Source organism: Megalobrama amblycephala, linkage group LG12, assembly GCF_018812025.1.
Source record: "Megalobrama amblycephala isolate DHTTF-2021 linkage group LG12, ASM1881202v1, whole genome shotgun sequence".
NCBI lineage: Eukaryota > Metazoa > Chordata > Actinopteri > Cypriniformes > Xenocyprididae > Megalobrama > Megalobrama amblycephala.
The window spans coordinates 33,712,755-33,739,850 of NC_063055.1; the positions used below are offsets into that span (position 1 = coordinate 33,712,755).

At 36.6% G+C, this 27,096-nt stretch overlaps 1 protein-coding gene across 1 annotated transcript; it reads right to left on the reverse strand.

Annotated features, from left to right (window-relative positions):
- Positions 1 to 2,232: 2,232 nt before the first annotated feature.
- Positions 2,233 to 26,570, reverse strand: kank3 (KN motif and ankyrin repeat domains 3). The gene is made up of 11 exons (XM_048210759.1): positions 26,348 to 26,570; positions 16,316 to 16,397; positions 13,430 to 15,067; positions 12,929 to 13,037; positions 12,429 to 12,653; positions 9,775 to 9,865; positions 9,436 to 9,655; positions 8,313 to 8,455; positions 6,110 to 6,310; positions 4,383 to 4,481; positions 2,233 to 3,806 (listed from the first exon to the last, which is right to left on the reverse strand). Exons 2-11 carry the CDS (start codon positions 16,350 to 16,352, stop codon positions 3,744 to 3,746), a joined length of 2,826 nt encoding a protein of 941 aa, XP_048066716.1. The 5' UTR covers positions 16,353 to 16,397; positions 26,348 to 26,570; the 3' UTR covers positions 2,233 to 3,743.
- Between the last annotated feature and the right edge of the window lie 526 nt (positions 26,571 to 27,096).

The following is a 27,096-nucleotide window of genomic DNA, read 5'->3' on the forward strand; positions in this document are numbered from 1 at the left end:
GTCAAGCAAGCATGCTTGATCTTCCCTTTACCATATCTATTCTAATGTGTGCGTTGATGAGTGTTTATATGTGAATAAAAGCCTAAATGAAATCTCTTCATTATATAAAGTGATCGGATTAAACCGCTCAGTTCATATGGATTAGTATTATGATCTCTATGAACTTTTTGAAGCATTAAATTGGTTGTTGTGTGGACTGTCAGTGGAGGGAAAGAAAGCTCAGATTTGTTTAGAAGAAGAACGAAAGTCTTACGGGTTTGGAACTACATAAGGGTTTCATTTTTGCTTGAACTAACCCTTTAACTGCAAAACTGATTTGTTCTGTATTTTTCAAGTTTGTGATTTCACTGTCAACATGTTAAAATGTCCTACCCCAATTATTTCCATGCAAAGAGGTTAACTAATCATAACAGAGCTTATTTACATATAGAGTTACAGAAGGCAATGAGCAGCAAGTTTTAGTCAAGAGAGGGGGTGGAAAATGGTCACAAAATAAATGGCAGAACTCTTGGTGAACTTCAGGAGGAAATGGTTATGACCTCTTGAAGATTTGTTTGTTCTTGAAACATGGCTGTCCTGCTTTTTATTTGCATCCACCGTGGATCTGAATGCAGTTTAGCAACATGAATGGACTTGTTTCCTTAAGGAAACAAAAGAAATGAGTAGCTGGCATGATTCACAGCATTTTCCAAACAGACTGTCAAAGTCTAACTACCTCAAGCTTTTTTTTTTTTTTCTTTTTTTTTTTTCTTTTTTTTTTACAGGATTTATATTCATTGAACTTTTATGGCAGTTTTAATGATGTGTTAATAAATCTTTAAGTACGTTTAATTTAAATCGGTTACACTTTATTTTGATAGTCCACTTTAGATATTCTACTAACTATAACTTTGCAACCATACATCAACTCTCATTAATTTGCAATTTCATGTCAACTAACTCTGAGTATTAGTAGACTGTTAGGTTAGGGTTAGTGTTAATAGAATAACTTGACATGTTTTTGTAAAGTTACACATCTCTTTTGGGGATCATGAAAATAAAGTATCAGCAGATATTAAGTAGACAGTCTCCTAATACTCTAATGACTGGTGGATGTCATGTAGTTACTAATAGCAAGTAGAATGTCTGACTGTTGAAATAGTGTTACATTTAAATTTAGTGCTGCCCAACACTTTGGAAGTCCTCAGTCCTGTTTAAATGCTTCAAATATTGAGATGTGAAAGCATCATTCTGGTGATACACTGATTTTAGCAATAATATTAGGCTCATGGTTGTGAACATATTCAACTGTAAGGCAGAAGACCAACCTGTGTAATGCCAAATGCTTTAGACTGGAGTGAGAAAGAAACTTGCACAGACAGCATTGCATGTAACTTATTGCACAAACTTCCACAAAAAGTTGTTCTCATATTAAAACACCATTACTGTTGCATATTTGTCATGACCATACATCTTTGCAGGTGTATAGCTTCAGTCTACTTCTTCAGTCAAGACAAGACCCACTCAGCCCCAGATCTGTCAGTCCAAGAGACAGTTCATTTTAATTGAGTTGAAATGGAGAAAAGGCATAAACATTTTGAAGACCGAGCTATGCAGTACAGTGGCTAAGCAACCATGCAATTCTTGAGAAATCTCTGTAATGAAAATACTGTGCAGATTAGTAGTTGAGGTAATGATCATCTTCAGTACAGTAGAAATAGACTGGGGTCCAGCCTGAGACAATGAGTTAAAGGCCACATTTAGGTGTAACATCAAGACTAACTATGCCAAGAGGATACACAGCATGTAGACCGAAATGGTGAATGTGATTTCACCAGTCAGCCAATCCAAAAATAGGGATAGGTTTACAGTTAATATCAAGTTTAGGCTAACAAGAGGGTTAGGTGCTTCTACATAAGTGTTATTCACCTATCATTTCCCTTTGATTTAAAGGATAAGTTAGGGTTAGGTTTAGGGATAGGACTATGTTTTTTGGACAAGAATGTTCCAGGATCAACAAAAGATGTTGATCCAAGCAAGTCTTGGCGAAATCACGGTGACAATTTTGCTAACCTTTTACTATACTTTAGTGACATCAGATATGCATTTTGACTAGTTGGCTATACAGATGCAGGTAGGTTCACCTTTTGACTGCAAATGTTATGTAAAATTCTTTTTGTATTGTTAAACTGGATCCAGGCTTTGATTTATTGGTCAGTGTGATGTTTATATAACCAAAATTCACTATTGTTGTGTAGGTGCATTCTTTTAATAAGTAACTGCATGGCATTAAATAATTTTCCTTTAATTATACATTTAAAAAAAAAAAAAAAAATGCTAACTTAAATAGCAAAAGCTGCATATCATGATACAATCATTTAAACAAAGCATAGATACCATAGCAATAGACAATAAACAAAATACTGACAGACATAAAATGATACAAAACCATACTTGTAAATGTATGGTAAAAAAAAAAGTACAATTGAATACATCAGAATATGTTTAAATGAGCAACTAAAGGACGTTTGCCTGCTTGCATTGCTGCTGCAGCATCTTTGGACAAAATGAAAGATTGTATTTGAAATCTACAGTAAACATTCTAGTTAAGTTTAAGATTTTACAGGTATTTAACTCAACACCTGGTTTCTTAATTTGCGTAAAGTGCTGAGTTCAGTTATCAGTGTATTGACGTTAATGAACCGAGCAAATAATTCTAAATGGAAAAGAAATCTTGCGCAAGTGTCCACAGACTAGTTAATCATATTAACAATGTCTATAAATGTGTCCTATTACCACAGTGTCATGATTTCAAACTTAAGATCTGAAAAGTGCTATTTTTCTTTCAAATACCACTTTTTTTGATTTGTCTAAATATGTTTTGGATTTATTCTTGGCTGATTTCATTCTTTTAGTTTTAAGTCCAATTCTGTTTAACTTTTCTGTGATTGGTCAAGATTACTAGAAGGCAAATGTTTCTCTTTTTAAAAGTCAGACGATGTCCTTTCAGTTCAAAGAACAGATCACAAGGGAACAAAAATACCACCATCAGATCCAGACATGACAGACTACATATGTAATGGCTTGTTATTCCAATTAGATTGGAGGATAAAAATAAACGCAGAACGGTGGTAGAAAACAAGGGTGGAGTCCATGTAGGTGTTTGTTGCTGCCTTTTTTCAAACAGCATGTAATTACAGGGTCACAGGTTGCCTGCGTTATGAAGCCACAATGAGTGTGATTAATGATTATTGAGGGGTTGAGTTTCTCAAAAGTAGAATAAAGGATTCACCCTAATCTGCTCCAATGCTTCCTGCTCATATCTGAACAACAGGACACGTTATACATCATAATTTGCACTTGAGTATTTCTGAGCAGAGCCAAACATTAAACCGCTAATCAAAACAAATGTTCAGTTTGTGAACTATGTAATCACAATAACATTACAGCTAAGCTGCGATCATCCCAAATACCTTATTTCCTTATTTAAACACTGATATCATGGTAGTACAATAATTTTACTATAGTAAATACACCTGTTGAAGATTAAAAGTAAAATTCTTGATCTTACCTGCATTAATGTTTATAATATTTTACATAGTAATGTTGCAGTATAGTGCATTAAATATGTGGATAAAAAAGTATTCAGAGAATACAATATATTTATATATATAAACTTGTAACATAGACATTGTTAATCTTCCAGTAAGTAGATAATCTTGTTTTTCTATCCATTTTGTACTTAAGTACTTAATGTACTTATGTCACTCTGAGGGCCATGTTTTTCTAGGACTGGACGGGACCCGGGGGTTTGCTTTAGGTGACACCTGAATAAAGAACAAACACAAAAGTTGTTAAAGTTACACGATAAACCACAATGGTAATATTCTGATTTCTCACATGAATGATACAATTTTAATAATTATGAATTAATGTACTAATACATTTTTTGGTGAAGCACAGCAGATTTAATAGTACATACTTTCAAAATAAACATGAAATCTGAATTTACACTATTTACATTCTCAAAATAGGTTCTAATTGTGAAAAAAATCTAAATAAACATGCTTCTGAAATGAATTTCCTTTTACTCTGATGTCAGTCAGTCTGCGCGGACAGTTGGATAATATTAACCAGTAGCCAAACAGCTATTTAGGCATTGTTTCAACAAACTCCCATTCACATCTGGCTCCATTCTGGTGTGTAACACTCACTTTTCATGACCCAATCAATCCCAAACTGGTAAAATCAAGTCTCGTCCTACATTTTACTGAATGAATATCTTGTTTCACTTACATCACTTTAACAAGTCTTGTAGAGTGACTATTAAAAGTAATAAAACTGCCCAAATCCTGCTGCTTGATCTTACAGGCTGCAAAAGTGGTCAGTGCGAGAGGACTTACTTCCGCTTGCGTTTTTGAGTAGTTCATGTGGGCATAAAGTAGAACTGCAATATCATTGTGGGATGCCTCCAGGGCAATGGAGAGAGCATTACTCCCATCCTAAAGGAAAGAAGCCAAAGGGCATAAATTTACCATAATGCATTTTCGTGTTGGATGCTTTAACACTGGTTACCGAATCCAGCAACATTTAGGGTGTGACTTATTTCTTCTTGACATCGGGCCAGTTGCATAAACATAGTGGATCTTAAAGGGTTAGTTCACCCAAAAATGAAAATTCTGTCATTGATTACTCACCCTAATGTCATTCCAAACCCATAAGACTTTTGTTCATCTTTGGAACACAAATGAAGATCTTTTTGATGAAATCTGAGAGCCTTTGGCCCTCCTTAGACAGCGACAAACAATGATCAGCGAACATAAACAGAAGCTCAACCGAACCTACTTGACACCTCATTGGTTTTTGCGGAAGCTCAAATGTGCTGTGTAACACACAAGAATGAACCTCATTGGTTCTCGCACGTGAAGCAAACATGCTTGAGCTTTTGTTTACCACAACTGATGTGTGAGTTGATAAATGTTTATATGTGAATAAATTCAGTCTGTTGATCATATAAAGTGATTGTGTCTCCAGAAAATTTGGACTAAACTGCTCAATTCATATGGATTATTTTTGTGAAGCGTTAAAGTGGTAGTTGCGTAGTTGTCTATGGAGGGACAGAAAGTTCTCAGATTTCATCAAAAGATCTTCATTTGTGTTCCGAAGATGAACAAAAGTCTTACGGGTTTGGAACAACAAGTGGGTGAGTAAATGATGACAGAATTTTCATTTTTGGGTGAACTGTCTCTTTAAGAACTAGTCTGACGAACTAGCAAATGGTTGGGGCTTATCAGTCTTTCTTTTTGGATTCAAATGACTGTCTTAAAACAGTTATGACCAGTCTTGAAAAAAAAAAAAAAAATTAGATGACTAACTTGTATGACTAGTCTAAGAAGTTAATGCAATCAGCCCATAATTTTCTGTAAAACATCCAGTACAATATCCTACTATAATGAAACAAGCGACTGCACTGGATTTCAAACATACACAATTACTTTGGACCCCACAGGAAATGACTTTAGAAAAATAAAATCAAAATGTTAAATACACCATATATCTGCTTCTACCTCAAAATAAAAAATAAAATATTTAATTGTGAGATCAATTTAAAAAAAAAAAAAAAAGAAAGAAAAATTGTGTGATAATATAAAGTAACAAGAGAAATAAAGTCACAATTGTGAGATATAGAGTCAGAGATATAGTTTTTTTCCCCTCTGAGGCAGAAACAAGCTTCTATTGCATTCATTTATAATATTGAAAATAAAAATGGTGATGCATTTTTAACCCAAAATCTTGTTAGTTCAATCAAGTATGACAAACTTTCCCAAACTCAAAGTCGCTTTATAATAAGCATATATCATTGAAAAATTAAAATCTTAAGGAAAGAAAGTCAATGCTAAAAAAAAAAAAAAAAAAATCATGGCTAAAATGTCTTTCTCTTCATTTGTCACACTGGAATTAGAAGGTTTAGCTGAGCTCTCTGCATTGTGGAATCATTCTTAAATAGTATGTTGACCTTCGTTTGAATGTTAGCGTGACCAACAATTTAGTTAATTATGGCTTTATTTTAAGGTAGAGTATTATGCAGAAACAGTACATATTTTAGTAAAAGTATTTGAGGTGTACTCACATTGTCCACAACCGAAATGTCACACCCCGGCTGCTCCAGCAGCAAGGAGACAATCTCAGCTCGACCGTGTTCACTTGCACACATCAGAGCAGTGGACCCCTCGTCATCTTGGATGTTCACATTAGCACCACATTCAAGCAGTGCGCGCACCATCTCCTGCCGCCCATGACTCACGGCCAGCATCAAAGCCGTCTGTCCTGCCTAACCACAGACAAACCAAAAGATAGGTGCTCATCTAAAGGGTCTATGCTGTCTGGCAATCAATGCATCCCTTTCATTAACTTACACTCTAAAAATGCAGTAATATATAGCCCCCAATAGCCACCAAAGTGTATTTTGGCAATTAAGCCAGACTAAATGCATGAATGCAATTATAATTTCATGGTATTACATACAAAATATCAAAACAAGTGGCATCTGCAAATGTTCTCATCTCAGATCAGAACTTAACTATTGTGAGCCATTTTGGCTGTTATTAACTTTCTTTAAAATGAATGTCACATTTTTATGTTTGTTTGTTTGTTTTTTAATCTAATGAAATGACATCCATAAATTTAAGAGCATAAGGGACACTTAAAAGGGTTAGTTTACCCAAAAATAAAAAATTTCTCATTACTTGCACACCCTCCAGTTGTTCCAAAGCTGTATGAGTTTCTCTTGTCTGTTGAACACAAAAGAAGATATTTTGAAGAATGTTGGTAACCGGACAATTGATAGTAGAAAAAAAAAAAAATACTATGGAAGTCAATGTGCTTCGTCAACTGTCTGGTTACCAACATTCTTTAAAATATCTTCTTTTGTGTTCAAAATGTTGGCTAATATCAGAAAATCTTTTAAACAGCTCTAACTATTTAAAAATTTGTGGTCGGTAAAGCTTATTTAATGTTTTTGAACAAAGTCTCTTATGCTCATCAAGGCTGCATTTGTTTGTTTAAACATACAGTATTATTGTGAAATATAAAAATATGTTAATATATTGTAAAATGGAATTTATTCCTGTTGGGGCAAAGCACAATTTTCAGTCTTCAGTGTCACATGATCCTTCAGTAATCATTCTAAAATGCTGATCTGATGCTCAAGAAACATTTCTTATTATTATCAATGCTGAAAACATTTTTGCTGTTTTTATTCCTACTAGCCACTTTGGAATTTATATATAATATATATATTTTTCAATTGTAGTCTTTTAAAAAGCCAAGTGCAATGTAGTGTTGTCAAAAATATAAATTTTTCGATACATATTGATACTAAAATATCTGAAACGCTTCCAATACTAATTTTCCTGCAGAATAGATACACAATACCAGCTGCTCTTTCTTGCTCTCTCATCTCTCTGACAGCGAGTTGACACACAATCCCGCCTCCCCTCACTCACTTGGATTGCAGAAATTGTGCATAATTTTACTCATTCCCGCAGATTTTGTTTTCACACCCAAAGTGCACGCACATAAAGCCAACTCTCAGAACTAAATTGAGTTCTTTTTCATTGCTTATTGCATTTAAACAGTCAAATACATGCAAAATAATGTCAAAATGCTGGTCTTGGTGAGTATTCATGTGAATATTTTAAGTAAACGTAAACAGAACACGCATGTGTAACAGTATAATGGATCTGTGCGTCAGGTCTTAAAGTGACAGCAGCCTAATATACCTGCTGCTAAATTATGAGATAATATTAAAAATATCTTTATGGCAGTTTATTCCCATGGTATCGATGTCAAAATTGTGGCCAGTGAAAATGCTGAGTGGCTAGTAACTCTGGAAAACCACTAGCCACAGTGGCTGGTGAGCAAAAAAGTTAATGTCAAGCCCTTGTAGTGTATATGTATTCCATATTTAATGGAGAAAATTCTGTTACTGTTTTATTTCCTTTAGCAAATCTTTCACCAAATGAGTTTAGAAATGTATAAAAATGAAAGCGGGCATACCATGTCCAACAAGCATCTATCTATACTTCAGAAATAAAAGTTCCAAAAGGGGGTTTTTGCAGTGATGCCAAAAAAGAACTATTTTAGTTTCCCCAAATCTTTCAGTGAATAGTCTACTATAAAGGACCTTTTGTGCAATGGAAAGAATCCATGGATGTTAAATTCTTCAGCAATAGATGCCAATGATGAACCTTTATTTTTAAGTGCGAGTTGAAATGTCATATTTAGCAGAGGATATAATCTCAGATGAATATCTAATTAACCGGGTGACTTACTTGGCTCGCCTTGGCATTGACATTGCCCAGACGGAAGAGTTTCTGGACCACTGCCATGTCGTCCTCTTCCTTCACTGCTGAAAGGGCTGCCAGCATCACAGCTGTATATCCGGCTTTATTCTGCTGATCAACATTGCACATGCCTGCACATGAACACATCCACAGCTGATTATGCATTGCCTGAAGTTTCCTGTAACGATGTATTGTAACAATGTCCCAAACTATTGGACAACTCAGAACAGCTCATTAGCATATAGTCTATAAAAATGCACTTTTCTGTACTTAAAAAATTACTTAAACTTACTTAAATAAAACTTGACCTCCACAAATGGACAAGAGTAAAATACACAAACTTGAATGATAAAAAAAGGTAACAAAAGGACAACACTCACTTAAATGTGCAATATAGTGAGGCCATGTGACCACAATGTTGTATTATTACTGTTGGAAATGACTATCATTGCAGGCAATATGCATTAAACAGTATTCTCTGTATAACAAAAACATACTTTTCTTAGCATTAAGCTAAGGAATGTAGCTGGGTGCATTTTCCCATGGTTTGAGGCCCGTTCAAACCAAGAATGATAATTATAAAGATAACTATAACGATAACTGTATTAGCGTACACACCAGCGGTATCATTCTGTTTATTCTAAGTGCATACAGCATTTTTGTCGTCTGCTGCTTTAAATGCTCAGGATGGATTCTGATTGGCTGCCAATGTTTTTTATTGTTCTTCAGCTGAAAAATCATTCTGAAAATGATTCAAATTATATTGTTTCTCTGTGCCATTATCGTTGTAGTTGCGATGTGGACTCTGCTATTCTTTTATATTTAGAACTATTTTTTTGACTATGTCTTTATCATTCATTATCATTATGGTTATCATTCTTGGCGTGAACAGGCCTTTATTCAACTGTGCTAGCTGTATATTTTAGGGACGCCAAATATTTATGAATTCTTAAACTTACATTAGTTCACTACGTTAATTCCCTTGCAAAAGAATGAATTCAGGAACTCTATTAGATACTGATTGTTATAATCTCAGTTTTGGTATTGCATTGCTTGTTACCATGTTATTCTGATGTGTCAGAAAAAAAAAAAAAAACTGAATTCTATTAACCTGTGTCAAGCAGCAGGTCCACAACAGTGAAGTTTGAATGGGAGACGCTGTAGTGTAAAGCAGTGTTGCCATTGCCGTCAGTCATGTTGACTACGTGTTCCAGCAGGATGGGGGAGACCTCTGAGAAAGCCATCAGGTAATTTGACACACGTAATGGCTGGGCCATCTTTGCACTGGATACTCGGAACCACTCCAATTGAACGGTATGAGTGCTGGACAACTGTGTAAGTTAACAGAGCAACTTAATAGTTTATTGTCAAGTTTGACCGGAATGAATTGATTCATTTAGAATAATGACCACAATATGAACTAAATGAAATGTGTGTAATTTGTTCCTACCACTTCTTTACTCTTTACTGATTTGGCTCCGTCATTAAGGTGGTTCTTCAAAATTAGACAAGCTTCACGCATTTTGGCACTTAGTTCAAACCTGTAAGATAATGTCCATTTAGTTTTGTATATATATGTAATATATTTGTGATTACATAAATCACAAATATGTAATATATTTGTGATTACACATTACATAAATACTCTGCACACCACACAAATAGCTTCTCACTTAATAAGCAAACTTGACACTTAATTGATTTCAATAGTTTAATGTTAACATTTTGCTAGGCTAAGTACATGATACTCTAATAAGCATAAAAAATATATAGCACATTCAAATACTGGGTAAATTATTCTGTTTTTAATTAAAGGTGCAGTAAAAGAAACACTTGGGGCCCTATTTTAATGATCTAAGCGCATGGTCTAAAGCGAACGGCGCAAGTGCATTTAGTGAGTGTCCAAATCCATTTTTGCTAGTTTAAGGATGGGGAAAATGGTTGGCGCGCCTGGTGCATGGTCTAAAAGGGTTGTCCTTATTCTCTTAATGAGTAATGAGTGTGTTTTGGGTGCAACGTGCAATAAACCAATCGAAGTCTCATCTCCCATTCCCTTTAAAGGTGATAAAGAGGATCTTTTCGTCGACTGAGAAACCAAAGAATGTTACTGAGTTTTTGAAATGAGCGCATGCGTAAGAACAACCCCCCTCCTTCGAAGGAACGGCTACCAAAACTCATAAACACTCGTATTGGAACACGAGTGTTTACCACCGGCATTCGCTGTGTTGTGTTAGTGGTTTCATTATGTCGGACTCACCGCAGGTTACTCATAATCTGCAGTTGTTACTCCTGTCTCCTGACAAAAACATTGCATGCGGCGCCTGTGGAGTGTGGAAAGTTACTGGAGCACGCAGCCGCGCTCGTCTCTCACAAGGAACGTCATGGCAGTGATTGACAAGCCAGAGGGCCAATCCGCGCACGTCTCTCACAAGGAACGTCACGGCAGTGATTGACAAGCCAGAGGGCCAATCGTTTACGCGATGATCGCGTAGGCCCTACCTCGTGCACAGATGATGTATATTAATATTATTCCTTTCAGTGCACCTAATAAATAGTCTTTTATCAGTTAGTAAAGACAGTTTCAAGTAATATTGCAAAAATGTATAAAACAAAACATCCTCTTTAGCACCTTTAAAAGTCAGTTGTGCTTGCGACATGGCAGATTCACTATTTACATGGCGGAATTTGCCAGCGGAAAAACTAAACTCTTCTGTAGTGAGGAAACGGATCTGCTTGAGAACGAGGTTAATGCGCACGAGCAGACCATCTGCGGGATTCCACCAAAGCATTTTTATCATTATGCACACAATAATAATCTTTTACACTGTAATCATTATATTTTTAATATTTGGCATGTTTGTGTGCTGCTGCACGTTTCTGTGTGTAATAAACAGAGTGTATGCAAATTGTGCACCTGCATATAGGCGCATATTACTAACACGTTCTTTAAATAACAAAACAAATATTGCGGCATTGACTTTAGACCAGGTTTCAGTCGGTCAATGGCGCAGTCTGTTTCAGTTACCTCAAAATAGCAACACGCCAACAATGCACCTGAACACACTTTGTTTTCAGACCAGCACACCCATGGTCGCACAAATGGGCGCAAATGCATTTACTATTTAAACAACGTGGCACAGGATGTAAAAATGATAACCGCGTCAGGCTGAAACTAGCAAAAACCACTTGCGTCGTGCCTGGCACCGCATTGCACCGGGTGTATGATAGGGCCCTTGATATTTGAAATCAACCCAAACAAACATACCCCTCCCTTCATTGCTCTGCCTCCAAAATGCACGAAGATGTGCGAATGTCTTTTTATCATAGCTGAAGAGAAGCAAAATAATGCTTCGCAAAAAATAATGCGAAGTTGACGAACAACAAGGAAGAACAAAAATTGAACAAACAGTACACATAAGTATATACAAGCAAGAGTTTGTTAATTGCCAGCAGCACAGCAGCTCCAGACAAACAATGAAACTAAAAACTGTCCTGTTACTATAGCTAACAACAACAACAGCACATCTTGGTTCTGTGAAACAATGTTACTCACGTATGGAGCCAAAACAACGCAAACTCTGTGTCTGTTTCAGGCCTTCCTGCTTAGGTCTCTCCAGGGCTGGAAAGCTTCTCTACTTAATATTAACGCAGGTCCTAAAGATCTTACCTGATCATAACCCTTATTTTTTCAGTGATTTTCCTCTGAGCTTTTCTCTTTTGTAATGTCTCTCAGCCATCTCTCTTTCTACAACCTTTCTTCAAATCTACCTCTTGCTCACTCTCTCTCCTCCCTCATCATGTGTATATATATACATTCATAAGCCTCCTACCACTACTGCCACATTCAACAGCGTTTCTCAGAAATCACTTTTAAGGCAAATTCCTTTTTTTCCGATATTAAACATTCTTAGATTGCTTTTTTCAGGACACATTTGATGCTCATCACCTTTTTTTTTATAAAAAAAATAATATATTTTTTTAAATTGTAGTACAAGTGAGTCAACAATATTTTTGGACCTTAATTTTTTTCTAGCACAGAGATTAATTTAAAGCAAACTGTTTTATGATATGAACATGTCATCACACAAATCTACAGGCACTTACTTTTCCTTTACTTCCTCTGCCTGATCCTTTAAATCTTCAGTCCCAGCTGGCATGTTTTCATCACTATCAGTTTCATCCACATTTATATTCATCTCTTCTTCAGATGTATCCTCTAGAGCTGCCTCTTCTTCCACGCTGCTGTCTGAACATGCACCAGCCTCACTTCCATCAGAGGAACTCTCTTCATCCTCTTCTTCATCCTCTTCACTAGAGGTCGACTCATACCTGCAAGATTTTAGGTGGAGAAATTCAGTATAGTATCATCAAATTAGAAGAGCCATGTTGGAAGCCAGTGATATACATACATTTGTTACTTGGCATAAAAGTATTTATTGTAATTCATAAATGTAATTGTATTTTATGATATTACTGTTGTTGCCATTTTATAAAAGCAATAAGTTGTGGGACGCAGTTGATGACATTGATGTTATTATGGTAAAGGCACTTTGTATCATGCCTAACAATATTTCATTATTTAAATATCTGCTCTAGCAACTCACCCTCCATTTAGAATTCCAACAAACTTCAAGCTCTTTTTGCCACCACTGGAAACTGCACCAGCGCCACTCCCATCCTTCCTCTTCATGATAGATTTCAGAGGGCCTGCAGCTTTATTGCAAAGAAATCACTGTTAAAGGGGTTTTCCAGATTTATTTAAATCAACATGAAACAGCATTTTCAATACTTTTGAGATAAAGAAATAAATGTATGGTGGGATTTGAGTTTATCCATTCTGAATTGACTGAATCGTGCCGTGACCTGTATTACATGAATAGTAAGCGACTTTAAATTATTTCTGCGTTTGTTACTGTGTTTGTTAACTAATGGCAACATGTTAGAGAGGCTGCATAACCTACAACAGTATAGTCGCACTGCAAAAGCAGAGCAATTATCTTAATAAGACAATTTTTTTCTTTGGAATAACTGTGCATAGTATGACCATGAACATGCTTTACGAAAGTCAAAAAAATCTATTGACATTTAAAAATAACAATGCTTACTCTCTGCAGAAGTTGTCTGTTCTTCACTGTCTTGTATATCTGTGACACAGGGAGATTCCCACTGGATACCAATGCTTACTAGCGCCACGTTTTTTTCCTTTGAAGTTTCCACAGGATCTGTTTGAATGCTTTGGTCATTTTTTGAAATGTACTCCGGGTCAGTCACATCTGGAAACAACACTCCAACTGAACAAACTTCAGCAGGACATGTTTCCATTTGGGCATTGACTGTCTCTGGTTTCGCTATTGTCTCTTTGTCCAACATAATCTTGGATGTCCTCTCAATTTCCTGAGCCCTTAAAGCTTCAAGATCTTGGTTGACCTGAGTTAATTGTGTCTCAAGAACCTGGATTGACTCCTGTTGAAATTTGATAGTGTGTTGCAGGGTATCAATTTCTCGTTCTGTCTCACTTTTTAACCCTAGAAATGATTCTATTACCCAGACTGCCACATCTTCTGTATCCACTCCAGTCTGAATTCCCTCATCATGCATGACACTAGCCTCAGTCTCAATAGCTGCATGACAAACATCAATAGTAGTTTCGACAGCAGCATCCTTGAGTGCTTGACGATTGAAGACTACCACAGCCTCAAGAGGAATGTCACTACCTACTGATATGGATCTTTTTTCTACAGGAGTAGTGGTTAGTTTCCTTATTTCCTTTTTGTCTTGTTCATCACTTTTGCATTCTGGCCTTTTATTCCAAAGTGATGGCGATGGTAGGGGTCCTGGTTGAAAGGCTCCCACTACTGCCTCAGTGGAGACTTGCATTTTGAGCGTTGTATCAAGTTCTTCTGTTTTCTTTCGAAGTTCCAGAGCCAACCTTTCCTTTTCTGCACGGAGCATGGCAACTTCTCTTTCTAGAGCTGGTACTCCTTTCACTTTCTCTTCCATCTCTCTCAGCTGCCTAAGGGCAGTGGCCATCTGTTCTCGCACTGTCTGAAGCTGCCCAGGAGGCAATGTTCCTGAGTTGGAGGCTGGAGTGCTCCTTCCAGATGTCTGAGGACTGGCTCTGGTCCAGATCCCAGAGAGGGGGGTCTGCACAACAGGTGATATCTGTAGCAAGTGAGCATCTGAAGCAAGCTGGGAAGAAGCTACAGAGAAGTCCCTATTAGATCCACTGGCTTTGGAACTCACTTTGGAAAGGTCGGACAAATTAGAGCCTAAACCATTTGAAAACTGACTCTGCTCCTGTTGCAGACGAAGGCTAGTTTCAAGAAGTGTTCTCTCTACCCTAGGGTTGCGTGGTGGAGGTGGTGGTGGCACTTTGGACCAAGTAGGTTGACTGGGACTGATAACTGGTAATGGGGAAAGTGGATGTGATTTACTAGGTGATGTAATTGGGCTCTGGAGAAAAGGTTGGCTAGTCTGGCCATTCTCACTGGTTGTTGAGGAAAGGGACTCAGTGGATGTCCAGCCACTGGTCCGACCCCCAATACCCAAATTCCGCCCACGGTCACCCCGAGATCCCCTCCGAGGGTTCACATTAGCTCTACGAATGCTGTGTCCACTCTCGATTTCTTCAACATACTTGAGAAAATCAAGGTCCAGTTGGAATCCGTAGGGTGTCTGTACAGAATAGGAGCCACCTTGATCTGTTTCTTCCTCATTAGAGCAATGAAAAGGGGCACTCAGATCTGCAATGCAAATATGTTAGTGAAAGTGACAAAGGCCAAGTATGTAACCCACACTCAGAATTTGTCCTCTGCATTTAACCCATCCAGTTAGTGCACACACATTAGGAACTGTGAGTAGTAAACGCACACAGCAAACTGTGGACATACACACCCGGAACAGTGGGCAGCCATTTTTGATGTGGCGCATGGGAAGCGATTGGGGGTTAGGTGCCTTGCTAGTTGTCGGTATTGAGAATTGAACTCGCAACCTTTGGGTTACCAGCAGGGCTTGACATTAACACCCGCCAACCCGCCAAATGCGGGTAGATTTCAGCTGTGGCGGGTAAGACAGCCACTCCCACTAGCCACTTTGGTGGGTTGAATATAATTTCAGCCTAGAGCCAAATGAAAAGTAGCCAAGCTTGTCGTATCACAAAATTACGATTCAGTCACAATTTTTTATCGATTAACTTGCGGTTAGTGAAGGTGGGATAGGCGGAATCGCGCTAAATGACACAACAGAAGCGCTCGCGTGCGCGCGCTCTCTCTGTCGCGCGCGATTCAGTTCTCCTTGCGTCTGAATACACGCACACACAGATGTCAAAATGCATCGTGTGGAGTATCTCACGTGAATACAGTCGTCTATGGCTTACGGCTAAGTGGACGTAAACAGGTGGGTAAAAACTGGATATGTGTCAGTATGGATATGACATCCATGCATTCAGCAGCCCCCAAATAAATACCCCTCTGTCATTAATGTTAATCAAACATCAAAAAATGTTAAATACATGTATACATGTATGCTAAATAAACATAGCCTATGTATCTGAAAAAAAAAAAAAAATTAAATTACTCTTTGTAATTTGCTTCTTTGTTCTTTTTATATAGCCTAACAAAAATAACTGTACATATCTGATATATACAATGTATAGTCTTGATTTGGGTGGTCAATCTGCATTTGTAAGTTTGAAAGGGTTTTAAATCTTGTAAATCAAGTAAAATGACTCAAAATCAAGTAATTTAAGCATGCCAGAGTCAGCTTTAATCATATAAAATGTAATTTCCCAACAGCAAAATTGTGGCCAGTGAAAATGCTGAGTGGCTAGTAACTTTGGAAAACCACTAGCCACATTGGCTGGTGAGCAAAAAAGTTAATGTCAAGCCTTGTTACCAGTCTGACTCACTAAACATTAGGCCACGACTGCACAACATAGCAGGTGTGGTCATCTTGAAACATATTTTAATCTACTGAGTAAAACATTTACTTACTTGGCAGTTTGGAGGATATGTGCACTGATTGGGTCATTTTATGGAGCCTTCTGTTGCCCCTCCAGAGGACAAATCAGCATACCTGCAAGCAAAATACAAAATTTCAGTGCCATAGAAACATAAGACTAATGAAAAAAATTGTTTGGGAGCTGCAGAGCTGGTGACCTGCAACCTAAAAGCCTCTCTAAACCATTTGATTGATGTTTTTGGTCTATATGTGGTTTTATGGTCTATATCTGGTCACTGTGAATGTTTTAAGGGTTGTTCAGTTGTTAAGAGCCAATGGTCCTGGAGTGTCACAATTGACATGGGCTGATAGGTAATGGTGTTGATGCATGTTGCATTGCATGTTTATTAGATCACAGCAATGATGTATAAGCCAGGATGACACAGTTTCTAGCTGAAACATGCTCTGGTCTTATGTCATAGAAACAGTTGTTTTTAGACTGCACACATTGTCCTGAGGTTTCTGTGATCACCTCAAAATTGCGGTTAGCTGTCCAGTCGAACTTAATGGGTAATTTCAAAACAAGACTTGGCTGACAAAAAATACAGCTTTACCCCTCATAACAAGTAAATTGTGTGCCTCATTGTATTCCATGATCTTTTTACTTTGTAGTATATTTGGGTTATGCATTACTGTTAATGCTTGGATGGTATTTGTGCCGTTCTATGTATGGTGTTTCATTGCTTATGTTCCCAGACATTTTATAGAAAAATTATGCATTTTCTGCCTCGTGTCGCACCTGCTTTTCTATTTCTCTACTGTTCTTCATTTTTACTTTTGCTCTGTGCAATATTCTGGTTTAAATTACAAAATTGTAATTGTAGTATTGCACAATTATAGTATTATAGCATTATTAATTTTACTGACTTATAAATTGCTTTTTGCTGAGTTATAAATTGCTTGCCATCTGCATGGATTGTAAACATCATTGTACAACACGCTATGTAAAGCCAAATAACTTAATTACATTGTTTTCAGACAAGAATATAGGCAATGAAGAAGTATAAAAATTCTGCTGCTCAGTGCATCTACAGAATATTGCTGAGGGAATACAGGAGTTTTCTTTGGACATGGTACCATGGTGATGCTACTGTGTGTTTTGGACCAGTACAGTAGAGTCCAAAAGTCTGAGACCAATTTATATTTTTAGCATAACAATTTTAGTACTGAGCTGACATGAACAAAACCTGATGATCATATTTTCCAGCATGATTTGAGAATGATAAAAAGCATTTTGCATCTCAAATGAAGAAATCCTGACCTTTTGTACAAAGGGGTTCAATACTCAATGTCTTAAATTTGCTTATTTGATCATGATACACTTATGTTCAGTTAGTTTCTATTTTAATGGATTTTCAGTTTGTTTTCATCACTCACAAGTGTTTCTTTGCTCATCAAATCATCACACCTGTTTGTTATCATCTCATTATCACTGTGTATTTAAGTTGCTCTGTTTCACCCTTCAGTTGTTGGTCGACGTTTGCGTGTTGTTTCACACACACTGTTAAACCTTCTGTCTGTTCCTATGTTTAATGTATTATTAAAATCACTTCGTATTGGATCCTGTGTACCTTCGTCTTCATCTTCTTCATCTTGTGACAGATCATTGACCTTAGAGCAGAATTTTAAATATTTCTCATTCATTAATTATATCTGAGTTTTAATTGTGGTCCCCACAGTACAAAATTGCCATCTAATATACTGTATCACTGTATCATGGCACCACTACATACATTTTTATATGATTTCAATATATAACACTCACCTCACATATTATTAATAACACATATTGTGAACATCCTTTAGGATGCTAAATTTCAATACCAATGGACATAGCAGGCCATGGAAATATAGTTAAAACACACACACCCTCTGACAGAGGAGGGGAAGCATGTTACACATAACTGTTTTCACAGAGCCCCAGGCACATTCCACTAGACACTTCCTTTTTCACACAGTGCTAATATGACCAGGCTCGGACATGTCATTCGAGCACAAAGACTCCACAAAGGCAGCAAACCATTTAAATGCAGGATATAATGAGCAGACTGTTGGGCCAAAGAAAAAAAAAACAGAAGCACTACACTGGTTTAAGTAGTGCTGGGCCTGCTGGCAAAGGCTGTGTCTAATTAAAAACATATTGCGTACCGTTTGATCACATTTAACAGGCCAAAGCTGTTTTTTCCACTGATTGAGCAAAGTAACGGTACCATGTGGAGACTAAACTCGAATGCTTCAATATGTTTTGTATTGGACAGACTGACTGTGTCTGGCGCAATGCAGCACATTGTGCATGCAGCTAACCAGGTTTCCAGTCCCTGTGACTACAGTCTAGCCTGTCAACTCAAAGCGTGTTCTCTTGATTTGCAGCTTGCAGGACTTCCCCGTCCCTCCAGCTGTGAGCTGAGAGGTATCACTGTGTTTGCCTGCTGGTAACAGCCTAATTACAAGGCAAGAAGGGAAAAACACATTCCTGTCTAACTCTGCGCCTCTTAACTAGCATGCTACAAACATGCCAAGCTCACAAAAACAAAAGCATATCCACCGTTTTACAAAGAACTGAACATTTATACTACAAGACAGGGCCGTAACCACCATAGACATTGAGGGGGAAAAGTCCCCCTCCAAATAATTGGAAATGGACAAATACACTGCCCTCCAAAAGTTTGGAAACGCCCTAGAAAAGTAGGGTTTTGGACAATATTAGCATGAATCCTTTTTAATTTGTGATAATTTTGCACTGATAAGGGACAACACAAACTACGAAAACATATTTTATTATATAAGCAGTTTATACATAGAAAAAAAAACAATTTGATTAATCAAAATATCCACCATTAGCAGCTATCTGACCTAAACTGGGTTCTAATTTGTTCATTGTATTCTAAACTTAATTGGCAATCAATTGTTGAAGCTATTAAGGTGTGCTGACCCAAAAATCTTTTACAAACCTGGGCCAAGTTTAAACCAGTAACCAGGCATCACAGCTGGCAAAGGGGCATGTCTGACTTTGACATGTATATATTGCCATTATTATGTAATCAAAATGAAAATTATTATTGCTGGTCTTCAATGATAATGTCAAGTTACTGTAATGTATTTGCACCAAAAAATGATAAGGATTTATGCTGATATCGTCCAAAACCACGCTTTGCCAGGGGTGTTTCCAAACTTTTGGAGGGCAGTGTATGTAGACAAAATACTTCCAAGGCACTCACGTGGTAAAGTAAAAAGCCTTTAACGAACTGGGCTTAAATCATTAAAACAAGTTAAACGTAGATCTACGCGTTTCGTCAACACAGCCTTCTTCATTAAAGAAGAAGATGTTTACCTCCATCACATCCAGTGAGCACCAGTGGTTATATTAAGACACCCGTGTAGCACTCTCTGCTTCTGTTTCTTGCAAGAATATTTGACAACTGTTTTAGGATAGAAATGTTCAGCAACAGACAGTAATGTTCAGCGATAAACTTTATAAAATGTCACCATTTTTAATTGAAAATATGCTATTATTTGCATAATTAATGTAATTCAAAACTGAATGTGATGAGAAATGTTGTGCGTTGAATTCTTTAACCCCCACCAAAAAAAAAAAAAAAATTGGAATAATAGTAACAATATCAAAACTACAAAATAACACGTATGAAGTATGTAAATTATGTATTGACTAATTTAAGCTTCTCCAAAGATTCCAACTTGAGACACTTTGACATTGATTCAACTTCATGAAGTGATTCCTGGGAAGTATTATGAACATACAAAAGAAGTTTCCACATATCCTTGACACTTTTTCGCTGCTTATCTTTCATTATCTGCTCCAAAACAACCTTTTTTTTTTCTTTTTCTTTTTTTTTGTAAAGGTTTGTAAAGAAATTCATAAGTATATATAGACAAAGTTTATATTTGTCAACTACACTATTTTAAGTGATAAATCTTTAGATTTTTAAGATGATGAGAAGCATACATTCTATCAAGTGAGGTCAAAAGATTGACTGTTATTTACTGTATATCATCTATTTCACTGCTTGTCAAGTCAAATCAGAAGAAATATGTGTTCTAACCCTGTACCTTTCATTCTTTCATTTAGTTCTGGTCCATAAAAATAAGAGCTTTGTGAATAATATTCACCACTTTGAACACGGGAACAGTGACTTCTCAGAGCAGGCAAATAACTCTAACAAATCTTCCACTGTGGTGTTGTCTGAATGGGAGTCATGTTTTGAAAGTGACCTCATAGCACTCCCTCCCATTTTCCTGCAGAGGAAGCAGGAGGTCTCTACTCACATTATATTTTATGTGAACTCTGCAGGCTGGGCAAGGACACATCTTACTTAAAACAGGGCTGTTTCATGAGTGGGCAGTCCCATAAAAATCATTGACAGAGCCTTCTGATGCCAACCTTAAAGCACTGTCAGGAATTTGTGTGCAATCACATGACTTGAAGGAATAGTACACCAAAAAAAAAATGAACATAATGTCATCATTTACGCACATTCATGTTGTTTGAAATCCATGTGACTTCCTTCAGTAGAACACAAAATTAGATATTTAGCAGAATGCCCAAGTTTCTCCTTTCCATACAATGGAAAGATATTTCATATCTTCTGAAGCAATATGATGGGAATAGTTTGAAGACAAGCCATTAGATTTTCAGTAAATAACTTAATTTTGTTGTTTATTGGTTCTCAATCTCATCACGTGCACATTTAAACTTCTGTGTTTATTTGATGTGCTCTATGTATGTCAATCATTTAGATGTGAATAAAAGTCTAAATTATATCTGTTCATCACATAAAGAGATCATATCTCTTCACAAGTCTTGGATTAATCTGCTTGATTCATATGGATTAGTTTTACAATGCCTTTATGCTGTTTGTCATTTTGGAGCTTTTACATTGTCCATATCAATTTACTTTGTTTTATGTTAAAGAGTAATGTGAGCATTCTGCTAAATATATCTTTTTCTGTTCATCTTTGGAATTATTTTAGAATACTTTCATTGTTGTTTTATCAGTGTCACAGCCTCTGCAGCAACACAGCTGCTCTTTCCTGAAAGGAAGTGGGCCTGATAAGACCCCTGGGTCTCCTGGAAAAGCAGCTATTGTCTTTCAGGACAGTGAGTGCTAGACAGTTGATCAATAGAGCAAAAGCTGCTTCCTCAAGAACCAGGCAAGAAAAAATAAACAAGGAAATGAAGCACATGCACATGCTCTAAAAACGACATCCCTAGTGAAATTAGCTCATTTTTCAGGATACAAAAGCCAATGTTTAAAGTTGTAGATGCTGAAAACCAATATTGATTAAATGATAATAGGTTACATTTTTACTAGTCTTAGCGTCAGACGGCACACCTACAGTCTGTTAACTGAACATCTGACTCATATTGCACACAAAAACACACACACAAAGAGATGGTTAGTTAGGGTTGCCAGTTCAAATCGGATTAGATTCAAGGGCTCAAGGCGCACATCTGACTCATATTGCACACAAAAACACACACACAAAGAGATGGTTAGTTAGGGTTGCCAGTTCAAATCGGATTAGATTCAAGGGCTCAAGGCGCACCATTTACAATTTGGAAATGTTCACAAGTCGTTTTAACTAATAATTGTTGCTTCAATAAACACTTTTAAAAATGAACTAATCACTAGATTTGCCAGTTTGAAATTCCTGGCATCAAATATTTGAAAAAGATTCAGAGTTTTGTTTGAATCACTTACTAGTAACTACATTACTCATTCATGAGAAGAACTGTATTTGTTTGTTTTATGAGATCAATTTTTTGTGAAATAATCAGTAGTTATTACTTTTGGAAATTCCAGTCACAAAATGTACACATAATTGCACTCATTTTCTCAATGTTTCTTGCACAGTTGGTTGCGGACTGACACTGTTATTTCCACGTCTGTCTATTATTGTCGCATCTACTATTTTAGGTAAACTCACCCTTAAACTGCATGCATACAAAAGATGAATAGATCACCTGTTGTTCACAGACTCTTCCTGTCTAAAGGCCCAGGTTTACTACTATAAACACACATTATATAACATAACTGCATTTATCTTGATATAAAATGAAACAGCTTTCCAACACATAGAGCATGCAGCACTCTTGACATGTATCAACAGAATCACACCTATCAGGAAACATTCAATGACATCATATTTAAGCTTAACAAACATGAGGGTGCTCTTCCAAGATCAATAAGTACATGTAGAATACATGTTTGGATGACTGCACAACAAGGCTAATGCTATATATTAATGCTATCTTTTCCAACAAGAGGGTTGATCACCAAGAACATTTTTTAGGATGTTTTACTGGCTAGTATGGCTTGAACCATACTTTATAAAATTCTGACTGATGACTCATTAACTTTATGCTGACACCTATCGGCATGTATGCTGCATCTTGGAATAGCAAAACATTCAGCCTTGTTTGTCACGTGATTACATTATTCCATAACTAAGTGTCTATTAATATGGGGGTTACCAAAATAAAGGGAACCGATCTTTCAACATGGTTGCACCATAAGGGGGGAAGATACATACAATAAAAAAACTATTTTAAGCCACGACTGGATTTTTTTATCTCATGTGAGCGTAAGTAATTTTTAAACAGATTTGTCAAAAGCATTATTTAGTTCTTTGGTGTAAAATTTTAGTAAATGGAACTACTACTTAGTAAAACACTACTTAGAACATTTTTTAAAAAGCATGAAAGAGGACAGCTGCTGTGACAGTTAACAGCAACATCCTTCCATTGTTTCTGAAAGCTGCTTCAGAAAATGGACTCTTCCTGTGAAAAACAGCTGATTTACGGGAGTAAAAACAGATTCTCAAGGCCAGTAACAGAGACTAGAGGAGTCATTATTGTGGCGCATTATTGTGGAGTCATTATAGTGGTGCTTTCTTCAAAAAGAATCACAGCTATTACTGCTAATACTCAACATCAAGTTATGAGAATGAAAGTATGTACATTTCCCACACTGTGTGTGCTAAAAACATGAATAATACCTCAAATTATGCATCTTGTTCAGAAAAAGTGTGCTATTACTTTTAAGAGGTCTCTTTTTGAAGGAGGGACCCTAGCCACAACTAGACACCAGCATGTCATATAGATACTTGGAGTTGGGCACTTTTGACTTGCAAGCAACTAACAACCACTCAAAACAGCTTAGCAAGCCAAACAACACCCTGTTACCCACCCACAACAACACTGTAGCATTGTAGTGCCATTTTTTTGCATTGTCTTTGCTCATTTTCAAACATACATTTTCAAAATTATGTTATGCCGGAGAGGAATAGATATTTGTTTACATTCTTAAGTCCGCACTAAGAATAAGGCTGGGTTGTATTAGTCAACAATATATTCTCCATACGCTCTGTAAAATCACATATCAATTTCTTTTATACGTTTAGTATTTATCATGACAAATCAATATGTGAAGGTGTGATCAAGCTCAGCTCCGCATAATGAACAGAATGTTCAGTTCATTATATCTAGCACTTTGTGTGTGTGTGTGTGTGTGTGTGTGTGTGTGTGTGTGTGTGTGTGTGTGTGTGTGTGTGTGTGTGTATTCTGGGGTATTCTTGGCCTTGGTTGGTCTTACATGAGTCTATTTCCAACTTAATTATCAACTTGATCCTGTCAAAGTCAGGCTAGGTAACTCTCCTATAACAGCACATGACAGTATGTTTCTTCAACATCGTAGATTATTTGAAGTGTCAAGTGGTGCAAGAGAGAAAGTTTGATAGTCGCACATGAGCTTGTGGAATCAGCAAAGACCAGACAGAAAACATTTTATATTCTCTGCCTACATTTTCTAATTTCTGCCAGACATAACCTCTGAATTGATGTCTTCATCCCTTCAAACACATAATCCACGTCTGCCAAGCCGATGTCAGTAGATTTCAATATTCATTCAGTAAATTCAATATTCATAACTATGTGAACTGTTAAAAATTAAATTGGCTAATTTAAACTGATTTGAAAGGCTCATACTGCCACAGGTTTCTTATACATCCCATATACAAACATTTGACAAATTGGTTTTGTTCCACTTTTGTAAGTTGCTTTAGATAAAAGTATCTGCTAAATACATAAATAGAAATGTACTGTCACAGAACAGGCCAATTTTTATATTTTCTATGCTGATGTCTGTGAACATACAGACATAAAGGCACTAACTTTGTGATGTGCTAATTGGTTTAACATTTTCAGACAGCGCTCTGTCTCCCAAACTGGTACAATGTTCAGTATTTTCCACATACCGGCAAATAATGTGATTTAGAGGAAGAGAAAGTCTCTAGAACATGCTGCTGTGAACACTGCAGGCTCTATTCGCCTGCAAACAACTTATACATTCTCCACATTAACGGACAAACAAAGGACTTTTGTCAGGGAAGTCAGTCAAATCATGTCCTACTATTTAACTATATTAGATTAAAGATGAGAATGTATTAGACAACAATCAGCGCAAAGCAGCAAAAGCCAGCCTTATAAGGGGTGGAATGGAACCATAACACATTGCTGAATTGCAATCGGTTTTTACTATATTATGAATAGGATCACATGGAGATACAGAGGCTACATAGTCATCTACCAAATCCTAAACATTACATAATTAATTCACATTTCATACTGAACTTTGTTAATCACAAGGCACTGTATAGCATTGAATTCAGCATTGTTCTGAACACATGGAATGCAATAAAATTCTTTACATGTATTCCACTTTGTATGTAGAAGGAGAAGAGCAAGTGGAGGGGCGACCCAGACAGGGGAATGGCCCATAAATAGAATCATGAGACCTGAAGCATGTGATTCTTTAGTGTTTTGGAGGCAAGTTTAATTTTCAAGCTACAGAACTTTTTTGGGACAACAACAATCTACTGTATTGTTAATAGTAGTTTTGTCTGCAGTGGAACAGTAGATCAGGATGACTCGATTAGTGGAAAGGTCATGCAAAGGTCATATTTCGTCATTATGAACTGTTTTCTCCCTTTGCTCATATTGCATTCAGTATTTTTATTAATAATATAAATGTATTTATTGCATTCCATGTAATGCACAGACACTTTGCGTATGCATTAGGAGTTAAAACACCTAAACACCTCATTTTTTCTTTCTCCTTTTAATTATTATTTTGCATGTTTGAATAAAATTTAAAACCCTGATTTCTGGGACATTATTTTCTTACAATAAAAATGAAATAAACATGAAACCAGGTTAAAGGTTCAAATAAAAGAAAAATATACTTCAGAATATAAGGTAATGGTTTGCGATGTGACCCTTCACTCAGCAGGTTACTCACTCAATAGCTAGTTTGGGGAAAAAAAAATTTTTTCTGTAGTTATTGATAAATCTACATTCAATTCAATAAATTTGCAAACAGGGTTACATTGTTGAGCTTCATGAATGCAGAAAGCACTACAGTTGTACAGTGTACAAAAACTGAATCAATATTAGCTTATAAGATATCTAGCCTAATAGTTCTCTTTCCCCAAAGACCAAAGGCTTGTGCTTCAAGCAGTCAATCAATATACAAACAAAATCAATCAATCAATCAATCAATCAATCAATCAACAAAGTAATTGGACACTCATTTGTACCTTATTGGTGAAGCAATAATAGGATACAGGCTGCACTACACATACATTTCTTTATCTTGACTTTAATCTAAAGCCTTGTAACAGTTTAATCTTTAATTGTGTTATTCTGCAGAGATTTGAAAATGCTATTGCTGTTAAAATACTAAACGTGGCAGAAAAAAAAAAGTCTTAAAGACTGACATAAAGTCCAGTATCACACCCCGTAGCCTATCCCATATTATGTATTGCGATACAACATATTTAAATACCAAGTTATAGCAGTGACAGCCAAGCTTTATCGTTGTTAAATAGATTATGATAAACCTAAACGTTTAACTATCATCAAAGTAAGCACATTATGGTAAAGAAGAAACAGCGCTCTCCTTACTGATAGTCCAACTACTTTTCGGAAGTCATGAAACTTGTCTTACCCTGTGAGGACGTTTGCTATTTTGTTTTTTTGCGCTATAACAATCCGGATATGTGCTGATTTATTTTCAGCCGTCAGACGAGCAATAGTCACCGTTCATTCCGAGTTAGCAAATTATTATTAACGGACCGTGGCGGGATCCAGTTGAAATAATCTGTTTAACTGTATCGCTCGCGCTCATGGGCGGCGCTGCATGTCTTCTGCTGGCATCGCTTTGAATGGGTGGTCCTGATTTCTTCCCACCCATGTAACTACGTCGTAATCTTCATGTTCAAGAGCTCTACATAGACCTATCTGACTGAGTCAGGCACACATATTGAATGTCCCAGACTGGAAGTCCCCAAAAACCCCAATTATAATTCACGCAAGGGGCCTAGACAGACAGGCAGATAGATGAAGCTCTTATGTGTAACGTGGTTAGTAAGTGCATGTATAAAAAGTGATTTTTAAAAGTTGATATATAGGCCTACACGCAATAAAAGCATAATGTGTAAAAATATAGGACACCTATATATACATACAAAACATAAATTATGCAGGGTCTGGCCATTGCATTCATGTAATATGGTATTGGTATATCCATGTATATAACAATACCAACAGTTCTAATATGATTGGACTGTAGGCTAAGTGAACTGTATAGAGAGCGATATCCGTTTCCTTTTTATTAAATTATTTCATGCATAGGCCTATTGAAAATATACCAAAAAATATTGTGTTAATATATTACAATATACTGAATGATACATA